Raw genomic sequence first — 13,521 nt, 5'->3', positions numbered from 1 at the left:
TTGACTATTTTCTTTCTTTTATAACACCCTGGCTGGTAAAAACCTTGCAGCAGAGCCTTTGTGTGAGCCGGCTGATGTGAAGTGACGCTGCCTGCCCGAAGTGAGAAGGCTTCCATCAAGGCAGTACACATCTTCTGCATATAGGAGACACGTATAAGATTTTAGCTACTCTTGTATTGCCGTCTAATAATCCTTCAGTCCATAGTTGTCACCTGTATCAACTACTTGCCTCTGTCTGGATGAAACAGGATGCTCAGGATAAGCAGTTGTTTAACTAAATTGTCGGTGGGATACAGGACAGAAACCTTGATGTGGAATAGCTTTTTAAGCCATTACCTTAGTCACTGAGGATCTGCTGCTGCATTATATCTAATAAACCTGCACACTTAGTGTTCTGGTGCTCAGCTTGTACTCTGGAAGCCTCCATTATTGCAAATTATATTGTTGAGAAATTACCAGTATAGCTGTAATATCCAGTATATTCTATATATGTACATATCCGGTGCACACCCTCCCCCAGTTATGTTTCCCAGAAACCTGTAGACATCTTATAGCTGTACATGTTAGATTGCAGTATGTTGATTGATTGATTTGCCTAGTGAACGATCATTTCCACACACAGCAATAAACAGGCAGGGAGAAACCAATGGTGACTGCCCCAATGACTCATGGATAACTGTCCATCCCATTCACCTAGTATAGCACTTGTCTCTCCTGACTCCCCCCTCCACCCCTATACACATGCACGCTTAGCTGAGCATGCACTCTGAAGAGGGGGAAGAATTCTAGCAGTAGCTTATGTCCCCAAATACAAAAGGATCAGGCAGCTTAAAGGAAACCAGTCACCATGAAAATGCTACCTTAGCTATCTGCATCATGTTATAGAGCAGAAGGAGCTGAGCAGATTGATTGTATGTGGTTATCGGGAAAGATTCAGTATAACTTGTCATTTGATTGAAATATCTGACATTTCCATGCTAAAGAGTCCAGTCCATTGAGTAACACTGTCTACTGGACTCCTTAATACAGAATGAACAGGGATTGCAATCAACAAGTTACAAGAGTTACAACTTGTTCCAAAAGATATATATCAATATCTATCTGCTTAGTAGTTCCTTCTTAATACCTTGATGGTGATAGAGAAGATAGCATTGCCTTGGTGACAGGTTCCCTCTAAATCCAGTATGCCTGACTTTTCTGCACTTGACATCTGCTGTGAAGAGTCGAAGGCTGCCATAAAAATTGTCAGGTTCGATTTTACTTGCATCACTAGTGTCTAGCCAGCTTTAGTTAATTGTATTGTAATGAGTGATCGATTTAAGGCCCTTTTACACAGAAAGATTATCTGCCAAAGATTTGAAGCCAAAGCCAGGACTGGATTTGAAAAGGAGAAATCTCAGGCTTTCATGTATGACCTGATCTGTTTAGTCTGTTCCTGGTTTTGGCTTCAAATCTTTGGCAGATAATCTGTCAGATAATCCTTCTGTGTAAAAGGGCCCTTACCTTGAAATCAGACATTGTCAGCAACTATTCTCTTAAGGCCCTATTACACAGGCAGATGATTGAAGCCAAAGCCTGGAATAGATTATAAACATAGAACAGGTCGTTAAGCAAAGATTACATTCTCTCCCCTTTAATCAAAGTCACAGTTCAGCTCTGAAAGAGTTGTCCGGGCTGAGGAGTTCTTAGTTATTGCCTGGGGAGTGGGTGATTAAAAACAATCTGCACTCACCTCCCACACTGCTGCTGACTGTATTGTACTGCATCACATCATATAACTTGAGTCCCCTGCATGGACAACCTTTTTTGGGGCCCCTGCACAGTAAAGCCAGGCAGAACCACATTCCTTGGTGGGCACCACTAAAAAAGAATTGTCAGCTCTATGAACAGCACAGCATTAATATGCAGCTTTATGGAAATGCACAGGATTACAGCAACTGTGTCACTCCTGACCCTGAGCTGCAATACCAGACGCATGGAGCGTTCTTTGAGTGTGAAAGAAGAATACAGATATATGCTCTTTATCAAGTCTTGTTCTATTGATCAATGTCCAGTCCCATTTTAATCTTGTATCACCCAATGCTCCAGAATTTTCAGGGTGCTTCCAGATACTGAAGGAAGTTTAAAAGCCACTAAATACTAGACCTGGAAGTACAAGACCCCCAGTGGGGCAAAGAACAGGTAATTTACACAACTATGGACCTTGTGAGAGTTGGGACGTAGCCAAGGATTTCTTCTTGTATTACCTGATCGCCCTATCCAGTAGTAGGAAGCTTCTGCCTCCCAAATAGAAACTATATGATTGAACTATGTATGTGAAAGGGGGAGGAGGCACGACTGCTGCAGACAGTAGTCTAGTTAGAATATGCAAAGCAGCTCACGTTTTCAAGGTAGCAGTGTCTAGGTTAGGACTCTTACAGCAGCTGGAATGAGTAAGTGCTCCCTCCTCCTCATCTGTCACCTCTTCCTTCCTGTGTCTCTTGTCTGTCCACTATTAGGCATTTGCTTCTACTTTAGATTGTCGTCTCCTGGCCGGCTTAGGGTTAACCTTTGGCGGAATGATCTGCACATAATAGAGGGTATAAATATAACATAAAATATGCATGTGAGTGTAGCCCGGAGGAGTGTTCTAGATCTGTCCTGTATTATTAGCTCCGTATAACACAAGGAAACCAGAGGAAAGTGCCCTTGGATTAGGCAGCGCTTGGGCTATAGCGACGGTTATCGTAGCTTCAATATTTGCTTGTCTCTGACTAATCCTTTATGGAAATGGTAGGTATCTGCATTGTGTGAGGGAAAACTACCTGAGTGTTTAATAAAACAAACACTGCCCGATGCAGTGCCCACATGACAATGCTTCCTGTCTTGTGCTTTGGCAGTTCTGCTTTGTCTTGGGGACATCATGTGAATCCAAATCGCCATCCGCATCAATGGTCACAACTTCATTGCTACTGTCTTACGCTTGTTAGAGCTTGGATAGGGATGTGTAACCTTGTATAGTCCCTATAAGTAAATGGAATTTATGGAGTACCATACGGGCAGGGGCATGTATGTTTATTTATTTTGCTTATGCCAACTCATGATTCTTTTACTCACAGGTCACCTATCAGACCAATGAAGGCCACAGACTTCACTCGTCCAGACGTCAGAGCAAGTCTTCCCATGGAATGTAGTCGGTGGAAGTGATATGTGTCCAGCCATTGTCGCCAACCATATGTGAGTAAAATAAACAACGCATAGTGCAGGCGATATATAACGAAGGTGGGTAAAGAATTTGGGTGGGGTGTAGGGTCCGCACAGAAGAAGTACAGATCTTATGGATCCTGGGATGGGCTTACAAATACCTAAAATACTTAAAGGGGTTGGCCACTTTTTAGTAAAATAGGTCAGTACAAAGTATTAGTAAGTGTGCTCAATGTATATACTGACAGCAGCTCCCTGTTTACCTCATAGAGCTAACATCAGACTCCCCTTCACCAGGCTGGGGTGCCCTGCTCTGTTTTGTTTCAGTCCACAAAATGGCTGACATGGAGGAGCATGTGACCAGGCCCTGTCCCCTGTGTCCTCCACAGACATATACAGGCTCAGTGGTGGACACTGGGGGGCGGGGCCTGGTCACATGCTCCTCCATGTCAGCAATCTTATGGACCAAAACACCACAGAGCAGGGCAGCCCAGCCTGGAGGAGGGGAGTCTCATATTAGCTCTATGAGGTACACATGGAGCTGCTGTCAGTATACACAGTGAGAACACTTACTAATACTGTACACTGAGCAATTTTATTATAAAGTGGCCAACCCCTTTAAATACTGCCCTGTGAAGGTGGCCTTGTGTGTAGATTAGATGTGCTGACTTAAAGGGGGTTCTGTCATGAAGCAAAGAAGGTATAATAATCAGATGTGTACCCTGTACGTATATGTAAAGGAGTACTGTTTTTAGTAAGAAGCTTGCGTCACTATACAATTATTTTTTTTTTTTTTTTTCTTCCCTATGTACCTGATCACTTCCTGGTTTCCTCTCTGACCTGTGACCCTGCTGTTACCATGCAACAGTGCAGACATTTCCCACAATCGCCCTTGCAGTGTGAAAACTGCCAGAACTAATGGGACAGATCATGTGACTGTAGCTGAACTGAGCATGATTGACCAAGCTAGTGAATATCTAGCAGGCTGTAACTAAGGGCAACAGGTTATCAAAACAAAGCAGGTACATCATGGGCGGATTAGTGAGTCTATCTCTCAAAAGCATTTTAAGAAATGCTTGTACCTTGAATTATTTCACCTAGCTCTGGTTTTCTTCAAGGCACAACCCCTTTAAAGGGTGATGATGGGGGGTGGTATCATTTTAATTCCTGTTTCTTGACCAATGTTCTATGTTTAGGGCCCTTTTTACATGACCGATAAAGCTCAGATCGGCGAGAAAGATACCCATACACCTTATAATTTTGTCAGTATACGATCTATAGGGCTCTCCCAACTGACCACTGCCAGTTGATGTTGATAGAAATAGGGGTCAGGTGGGATGGGAAAATCACTGCCTAACTCCTTTGGTTCTGAGAGAGAGAAGCTGCAGCCAGAGTTTTCTGGCTGTGGCTTTACCCTCCTCATAGAGAACACAGGATCACTTGGCTGTGGCAAACGCTACTTTGTATAGGGAGGAAAGTTACTGGACAGGAAAGATAACTGATGGACAATAAATCGTTTGTCCGTCAGTTATTGAAGGTTAATAGGGACCTTAAGGGCCCTTTCACACAGAGCAAAACAGGCGGCAATTCCAAGTGCACCGTGGCTGCGGCCTCAATGTCAATGTGATGTATTTTGTGCCTCTGCTCAAAGACTTCTCCCCAAAAAGACAAAAGCATATGCACAAAAAGGTAGCAAATCGTAACAATACTTTATTGAGACAATAACAAAATTACAGAAAATACCATCAACTATGCAGGGGTAAAGCAATGAGGGAGACAAACCCCAAACACTACCCTACATTAAAAACACTTAAAATGTCAACATAAGGCCTGCCGGCGTACCAGCAAGGTCTAACAACCACTCTGACCCCGGACCATATGGGTTCTAACAAAGCTGCCTAAGCAGTATCCCTATGACATATAACATCAAAAGAAATAATTAATGTGAACAAAGGGTAGATAAATGAACGATCACCATGTACAGTCCAAAAAAAATAATAAGGAGCGGGTCAGATAGGCAAGAGTCACCCACGCGTTCCATCTGACCCGCTCCTTATTATTTTTTTTGGACTGTACATGGTGATCGTTTCATTTATCTACCCTTTGTTCACATTAATTATTTCTCTTGATGTTATAAGGAGCGGGTCAGATAGGCAAGAGTCACCCACGCGTTCCATCTGACCCGCTCCTTATTATTTTTTTTGGACTGTACATGGTGGTCGTTTCATTTATCTACCCTTTGTTCACATTAATTATTTCTCTGGATGTTATATGTCATAGGGATACTGCTTAGGCAGCTTTGTTAGAACCCATATGGTCCGGGGTCAGAGTGGTTGTTAGACCTTGCTGGTACGCCGGCAGGCCTTATGTTGACATTTTAAGTGTTTTTAATGTAGGGTAGTGTTTGGGGTTTGTCTCCCTCATTGCTTTTACCCCTGCATAGTTGATGGTATTTTCTGTAATTTTGTTATTGTCTCAATAAAGTATTGTTATGATGTGCTACCTTTTTGTGCATATGCTTTTGTCTTTTTGGGGAGTTGTCTGTTACTTATATGCATTGGTTTAGCACTCCTTACTTTTAGCGGTGCCCACTATCCCTATATATACTTCTGCTCAAAGACTTGACACATCAGTTCTGTGAGCGGAGATGCGCGAGACATCACATTGAGACAGTGAGGCAGGCGGGATTTCGAGCGCAGTCCGCGGCGCCGGTACTGTTTGGAGTTACCGCCTGTTATGGTCAGTGTAAACATACCCCAAGTCTGGAAGGAAGATAACAGCTACCAGTAATTCTGCTACCACTTACCTTTGAAAGCCTGGTTAGGCTGACTTAGTACATATTAGAGATAATTGGTTACATAAAAATATATTCATTTCCATTATATTTGTTACTTTTTCAGGTTTCTGTAAAATAAAAGGACAGCACACAAAGGAGCACTGACCTCTCGACTCTTATGACTTCCCTACGCCCATCCCCACGCATTTTGCGGGCCTACTCTATCCATTTCAAGATAAAATAACTAACTCCGTTGCTTGAGTGGTGTTCTGTGCACTGAAGGTTCGGGGGGAGGGGGCATGGTTGATGTTTTCTGATGGAGGCCCCTGGCAACGACAGCCTCTACGATGACACGGACCCTGGGGGTAATGAATGTAGGAGGCTGGTGGATGGAGATCAGAAGGCCTCCAGGGGCTCGCATTTTGACAACATCAACGTGATTGGCCAGGGCCTGAAGCACTTGTTTCAGCATCAGAGACGCCGCTCTTCTGTCTCCCCCCATGATGTTCAGCAAGTGCAGCCTGAGTTGGAAGCAGAAGTGGATCACTCCCTGGTGCAAGAAACTGATGGAACCGGACCCACAGCCCTGAATCGGGTCCTGCAGCAGATCCGAGCCCCTCCAAAAGTGCGAAGGGGAAGCAGCTTGCAACAGAACAAGAAAGGCAAGACGCGGGGAAGTCCACAAATCGGCCGGCGTTCTGCTCAGGATATCATGGCCGTCCTTTCTCATCCAGGGCGCCCCCGTTCCTCGTCCACCACAGATGCCCACACAGCCTCTGCTGCCCTGGAGATATGCAGCCCCTCCTACCTGTCTCGAGAGGAGTCTGCTGAGAAGGTAAGATGCTTTGGAGTAGAACAAGTGCTGTCTAGTCACTATTGATGTCTGAAGACCAAATGATTTGTGGTTCACCAGAACGTCTTCTGTCTTCTCCGTGGTGTTTTGATGATTCCTGTGATTGTTTACTCCCATTTTGTCCTTTTCATATTTCCAGACTGAGAGAATTCCAGGGTTGTATGTAGGCTGGCGGATAGGTTTGATTTGGACAAGTATCCCTGTGATTTGTGATCTATGTGTCTTCAGAATGTGTGTTCCAGTTTTTGTGTCCCCCCAAACACACTTCTGTGCTCTTCTTTGGGGAGTCTTTTTTTACTTTCACATTTACCTCCATTATATTTATTTACAAGAAACTGTTACAGAAATAACAACCTGTTGCCACCACTGGAGGTCAGTAGACATACAGTGGTTTGCAATAAATTAGAATATCAACTATTTTTTTTTTTTTTTTTTTCTTTTCAGTAATTCAATCCAAAAAGTGACCTAATATATTCTATAGAGTCATTACATACAGAGTGAACTTTTTTAAGCATTTATTTCTGTTAAAGTTAATTATGGATTACAGCCAAGAAAAACCCAAAGTCAGTATTTTTTTTAGAAAATCTTGACATTATATAAAACTGACAGAAATTTTTTTTTTAACACAAATGTTGACCAAATGAAAAGTCAGTACAGTAAATGCCCTCAATACTTGGTCGGGCACCTTTTGCACGAATGACTGCATCAATATGGCATGGAGGCGATCAGCTGATGGCACTGCAGAGGTATATTGAAGCCCAGGTTGCTTTGATAGCGGCCTTCCGCTCGTCTGCATTGTTGGGTCTGGTGTCTTTCATTTTCCTCTTGCCAATACCCCATAAATTCTCTATGGGGTTAAGGTCTGGCGAGTTTGCTGGCCAATCAAGCACACTGATGCTGTGGTTAGTAAACCAGGTGTTGGTACTTTTGGCAGAGTGGACAGGTGCCAAATCCTGCTGGAAGATGAAAATTCCATCTCCAAAAATCTTTTCAGCACAGGGAAGCATAAAATTTCCTGGTAGACGGCAGCGTTGACTTTGGGGTTGATGAAACACAGTGAACCCACACCAGCAGATGACATGGCTACCCAAACCATCACTGATTGTGGAAACTTCACACTAGACCTCAAGCAGCTTGGATTGTGTGCCTCTCCACTCTTCCTCCAGACTCTGGGACCTTGATTTCCAAATGAAATGTAACATTTACTTTCATCTGAAATCAGCACCATGGACCACTGATCAACAGTCCAGTTCTTCTTTTCCTTGGCCCAGATAAGACGCTTCTGGCGTTGTTTATTGGTCAGGAGTGGCTTGACACATGAAATGCAACACTTGTAGCCCATGTCCTGCAGACATCTGTATGTGGTGGCTTTTGAAACACTTACTCCAGCAGTAGTCCACTCTTTGAATCTCTCCCAAATTTTTGAATGACATTTTCGTTACAATCCTGTTAAAGGACAAGTGCCATGAAAAACTTTTTCCCAGTAATTGAAGAACATTACAAAGTTATATAACTCTGTAATATGCTTCAATCACCTATCTGCCTCCCTTCCCTGTCTTCCCCCCCCCCCCCCCCCCCCCCCCACCAGGAAGGGTCCTGACTCACACAGACCTGATTACTGTCGTCACGTCACCAAGCTCTTCTCTCAGCTCCTCCTGTTACACTAGCCTCCCCCCTCCCCTGCCTTGTCAGGTGACTCAGCTTGCTCAGCTCCCATTGGCTGAACAACTGCAAGCCATCACTTGTCACATGTCACTTGCTTATCTTCCCTCAGACTGACTCCGGCACTTAGGCAGCTCCCCCCCTCCCCTCATACCCTCTCTCCTGCTGCCGTGGACTCAGTGAAGGAGTCTTGTCACTAGAGAAGATAAGCTGAGCAAGCAGAGTCACCTGACAAGGAGGGGAGGGGGAGGCTGGTGTAACAGGACCTAGAGCAGCCCTCCTGCTGATGACTCATCCTCACAAGAAGGAGCTGCCTGGTGAGGTGAAGATTGTAATCAGGTCTGTGTGAGTCAGGACACTTCCTGGTGGAGGGGGGAAAAGACAGAGAAGGGAGGCAGATAGGTGATTGAAGCATATTACAGAGTTATATAACTTTGTAATGTGCTTCAATTACTGGGAAAAAGTTTTTCATGGCACTTGTCCTTTAACCCCTTAAGGTCAAAGCCAATTTTCGTTTTTGCGCTTTTGCTTTTTCCATTTTATGTTTAAAAGTCCATAGCGCTTGCATTTTTTCACCTAGACGTATATGAGCGCTTATTTTTTGCGAAACCAATTGTACTTTGCAATTACAGGCATAATTTTTCCATAAAATAGGTTGTGAAACCGGAAAAAAATCATTTGCGCTGTCAAATTGAAAAAAAAACGAATTTGTTTTGATTTCGGGGAGTTTTGCATTTACGCCGTTCGCCCTATGGTAAAACTGACTTTTTATGCATGTTCCTCAAGTCGTTACGATTACAACGATATATAACATGTATAACTTATATTGTATCTGATGGCCTGTAAAAAATTCAAACCATTGTTAACAAATATATGTCACTTAAAATCGCTCCATTCCCAGGCTTATAGCGCTTTTATCCTTTGGTCTATGGGGCTGTGTGAGGTGTCAGTTTTTGCGCCATGATGCGTTCTTTCTACCGGTACCTTGATTGCGCATATACGACTTTTTGATCGTTTTTTATTACATTTTTTCTGGATTTGATGCGACCAAAAATGCGCAATTTTGCACTTTGGGATTTTTTTTGCGCTGACGCCGTTTACCGTGCGAGATCAGGAATGTGATTAATAGTTCGGGCAATTACGTGTGCGGTGATACTAAATATGTTTATTCATTTATTTATTTATTAATTTATATTTATAAAATGGGAAAAGGGGGGTGATTTGGACTTTTATTAGGGGAGGGGATTTTTTATTAATAAAAACTTTTACTTTTTTTTTTACATACACTAGAAGCCCCTCTGGGGGGCTTGTATATACATAGCACTGATCTCTCATAGAGATCAATGCTGTGTATATACACAGCAAAGATCCATTAGATCGGTCATAGATTGCTATGGCCTGCTGCAGGCCATAGCAATCTATTGCCGAGCCGGGATCAGCGTCATTCCGACGCTGAGGCCCGGCACGGGCAGAAGAACGGATCTGTGCCACTAGACACCAGGGATGCACGGAGGAAAGCACTTCAATGCAGCTGTCAGGTTTGACAGCTGCATTGAAGGGCTTAATTAGCCGGCGCGGCAACGGGACCCGCGCCGGCTAATAGAGGCACTGCCCGGCTGCAGATTGCAGCCGGGATCGGTGCCGTTCAGAGCGGGGTCCCGGCGGGACCCCGCTCTGAACACCCCCTGCGGCACCATGACGTATCAGATACGTCATGGGTCGCTAAGGGGTTAAGACTGCGGTTCTCCCAGTTGCTTGTGCACCTTTTTCTACCACACTTTTTCCTTCCACTCAACTCTCCATTAAAGGGGTTGTCCGGCGCTCAGCATTATTCACAGAATAACACACATTACAAAGTTATACAACTTTGTAATGTATGTTATGTCTGTGAATCGCCCCCTTCCCGTGTCCCCCCGCACGTGTACCCGGAAGTGCGGTGCGCTATACATACCTGATCCGTGTCGACCGACCCCGTCCGCCATCTTCTTCAAAGACGTCATCTTCAGGAGGCCGGCCGACCTGCTCCTGCCGGCCCCCCTCTGCCGCGTCATAACTGTGCTCAGCCGCGATTGGCTGAGCACAGTTATTCTCAGCCAATCGCGGCTGAGCAGCTGATGATGCGACACGCGTCATCAGCTGCTCGGCCGTGATTGGCTGAGCACAGTTTGACGCTGCAGAGGGGGGACGGCTGCAGCGAGTCAGCAGGCCTCCCGAAGATTGCATTGACAGAAGACGTGGGTCGACACGCGTCAGGTATGTATATCGCACCACACTTCCGGGTACACGTGCGGGGGTGGGGGGGACACGGGAAGGGGGCCATTCACAGACATAACATACATTACAAAGTTGTATAATGTTGTAATGTGTGTTATTCTGTGAATAATTGCTGAGCGCCGCACTACCCCTTTAATATGCGTTGATATAGCACTGCGTTGAGAACAGACAGCTTCTTTAGCAATGACCTTTTTATGGCTTACCCTCATTGTGGAGTGTGTGAATGACTGCCTTCTGGACATCTGTCAAGTCAGCGGTCTTCTCCATGATTTTGTTGCATACTGAACCAAACTAAGGGACCTTTTATAACACTTAGGGAGCCACTTTAGGTGTTTTGGGTAAATTATTCTAATTTTCTAAAATAGTGACTTTTGGGTTCTTCTTGGCTGTAATCCATAATCATCAACTTAAACAGAAATAAACTCTTGAAAAAGTTTGCTCCGTATGTAATGACTCTAGAATATATGAGGTCACTGTTTGAACTGAAATACTGAGAAAAAATTTTTTTCTTCCAAACCACTGTCAGGTCAAAAGCAGACATATTCAGCTGCCTACAGATTGCCCCTAGTGGTGGCAGGGGTGCAGTTGGGCTTCACTGTCAGTTTAAGGAAGTAAAGGGGTATTCCACTCGAGCATAACTTTTTTGTGTGAGCTTTTCGGTCTCCGACCTCCTCCTACCCCAAACCCTAAAAAAAAAAAAAAAGAGCTAAGGCCTATTTTTAGGGTAGGTCTCCTTTTTGAAGAAAGTTATACCATACACTGACTGAAGTCCCATTCTGTACAGTAGTTGGCCACCATGTATGTCCCACTGTTGTTGGGCCTCCATACTAAATACATCCCCACCTCCTCTGCGGTAACCCCTAGACAACCCTGGATGTAAATGTACGTCCTGGAAGTCTGTCACCAGACAACCATGGATGTACATTTACGTCCTGGGTCTCTAGGGAGCTATGAAGCACTCTCCGTAGCGGAGCGCTCTTCAAAGCAGGTGGGGGCCGGCTGCAGTGAGCAGCCAAACCCTCACTGTTAACGACAGACTGCAGCGATCGCACTGCAGCCTGTCATTAACCCGGCGTTTAAGTGTGATTGACAGGGGCCTCTCCTGTCACTTACGATCGGGACCCCCGCAGTGACACTTGCTTTAACTGACCGCTGGAGGGGTCTTACCTTCCTACATGCTCCACAGGCAGGCTCAATCAGCAGAACTCCTATTACACTAACCAATGCTATGCCTATGGCATAGCAATGATCAGTGTATGCAATCTAAGTATTGTATGTAAAAGTCCCCCAAGGGACTGTAAAAAAAAGAAAAAATGTTTTCTACAATACCCCAAAGCCCCAAATACCCCCAACAAAACTTAATTATTTTTATATGTTTTATCAAATGAGAAAGGGGGGTGATTCTAAGTAAATAAACATATACCATAGCGTGCGCAATTGTCCGATCTATTAAAATATAACAATCGTCATTCTGAACAGCGTAAATGAAGAGGTAAAAAGTGCCAGGATTACCCTTTTTTTTTTTTTTTTTTTTTTTTTATGTGATTAAAACGTCCGATCTACACAAATAGGGTATTAATAAAAAGAAGAGATCATGGAGCAAAAAATGACACCCCATACAGCCCCGTAAGTGAAAAACTAAAACAGTTATAAGAGTCACAAAAGGACCATTTTACTAATAACTAATGGCAAAAAAAGGATTTCAATAAAAAAAAAAATCATCAATCTGTGTAACCCAACATATGGTTGTGTTCAGACTGACCTATAGAGTAATGGTATCATCATGTCGCTTTTACCGTATAGTTCATTACGTAGACACAGGAACCCCCCCCCCCCCCAAAAGTCACCATGTTGCATTGTTTTTTCCAAATTCACCAATTTTATATTTTCATAATATTTTGGGGGTTCCATCATACATGTTATGGTAGAATGAAAAGCGCCATTACATAGTACACCTATTCCCGGAAAAAAGCAAGTCCTTACATGGCCCTGTAGATTAAAAAAATAAGAAAAGTGCTAGAGCGCTTAGGAGGAAAAAACGAAAACGCAAAAATGAAAATTGGCGCGGTCCACTTGGTCATTTTGCTCTTGGTCTTCAAAGGGTTAAGGGCCCCATACAGTATACCTCCCCTCCCTTCCCTGTAGTTGTTGCCCCATATTTTATACATCCCCTTTTTACCGGTAGTTCCCTTATTCTATACTTTCCTCCCGTTTTGGGGTTGTCCCACATACCGTCAATTCTCCCTCCCTACCCCCCCCCCATATTCAGTGTCCTCCGCTGTGCATCTTCTTACCCCTTCCGCCTCCCCTGCATCTTGTGTTGAGCAGGTGGGGAGCATAACAAGCCTGGCACTGATTGGCTGATGCTCAGCACCCAGTGTCAGGGATCTGGTCAGCTGACTTTAACTATGGATTATTTTTGGAGCAGTGCTTAGATGTTAAACCTACTTCAAAACCCCTGGAAAGTAAAGCTAGGTCTTATTTTCGGGGTAGGTCTTATTTTCGAAGAAACGTGGTTGCAGACCGGTGGGGGTCAACCACTGGGAAACGCATCATTCAAGAGAACACACAAGAAGATTGTGCGCCGAAATGAAAGTGTACCACGCATGCACAGCCATTCATTCCCTATGTGTCTTCTGAACATTGCTGAGTTCAGTCTGTCTATATTCAGGATCCTAATAGACAATGTATATAGCACTGACGACACGTGTGTTTACTGTCTCTGCATTTATTTGGATGGCATTTATCCTTTATTTTCAGGATCGGCCACACA

At 44.1% G+C, this 13,521-nt stretch overlaps 1 protein-coding gene across 4 annotated transcripts in view; it reads left to right on the top strand.

Annotated features, from left to right (window-relative positions):
• Nucleotides 1–13,521, top strand: part of TMCC1 (transmembrane and coiled-coil domain family 1) — a 94,369-nt gene that overhangs the window by 13,169 nt on the left and 67,679 nt on the right. For 3 of the 4 annotated variants that reach the window (XM_069966674.1, XM_069966673.1, XM_069966676.1), the window contains 2 exons: nucleotides 3,099–3,216; nucleotides 6,084–6,794. In XM_069966674.1, the coding sequence (XP_069822775.1) occupies nucleotides 6,276–6,794 (519 nt within the window). In that variant the 5' untranslated portion in view covers nucleotides 3,099–3,216; nucleotides 6,084–6,275. Of the gene's footprint in view, nucleotides 1–3,098; nucleotides 3,217–4,166; nucleotides 4,206–6,083; nucleotides 6,795–13,521 lie in introns of those variants that run through there. The other variant, XM_069966675.1, reaches the window with a different exon arrangement.

This window comes from Dendropsophus ebraccatus, chromosome 4 (assembly GCF_027789765.1).
Source record: "Dendropsophus ebraccatus isolate aDenEbr1 chromosome 4, aDenEbr1.pat, whole genome shotgun sequence".
Classification (NCBI taxonomy): domain Eukaryota; kingdom Metazoa; phylum Chordata; class Amphibia; order Anura; family Hylidae; genus Dendropsophus; species Dendropsophus ebraccatus.
Note: the sequence above shows the minus strand (reverse complement) of the source record. Positions and strands in the feature narration are given on the sequence as shown.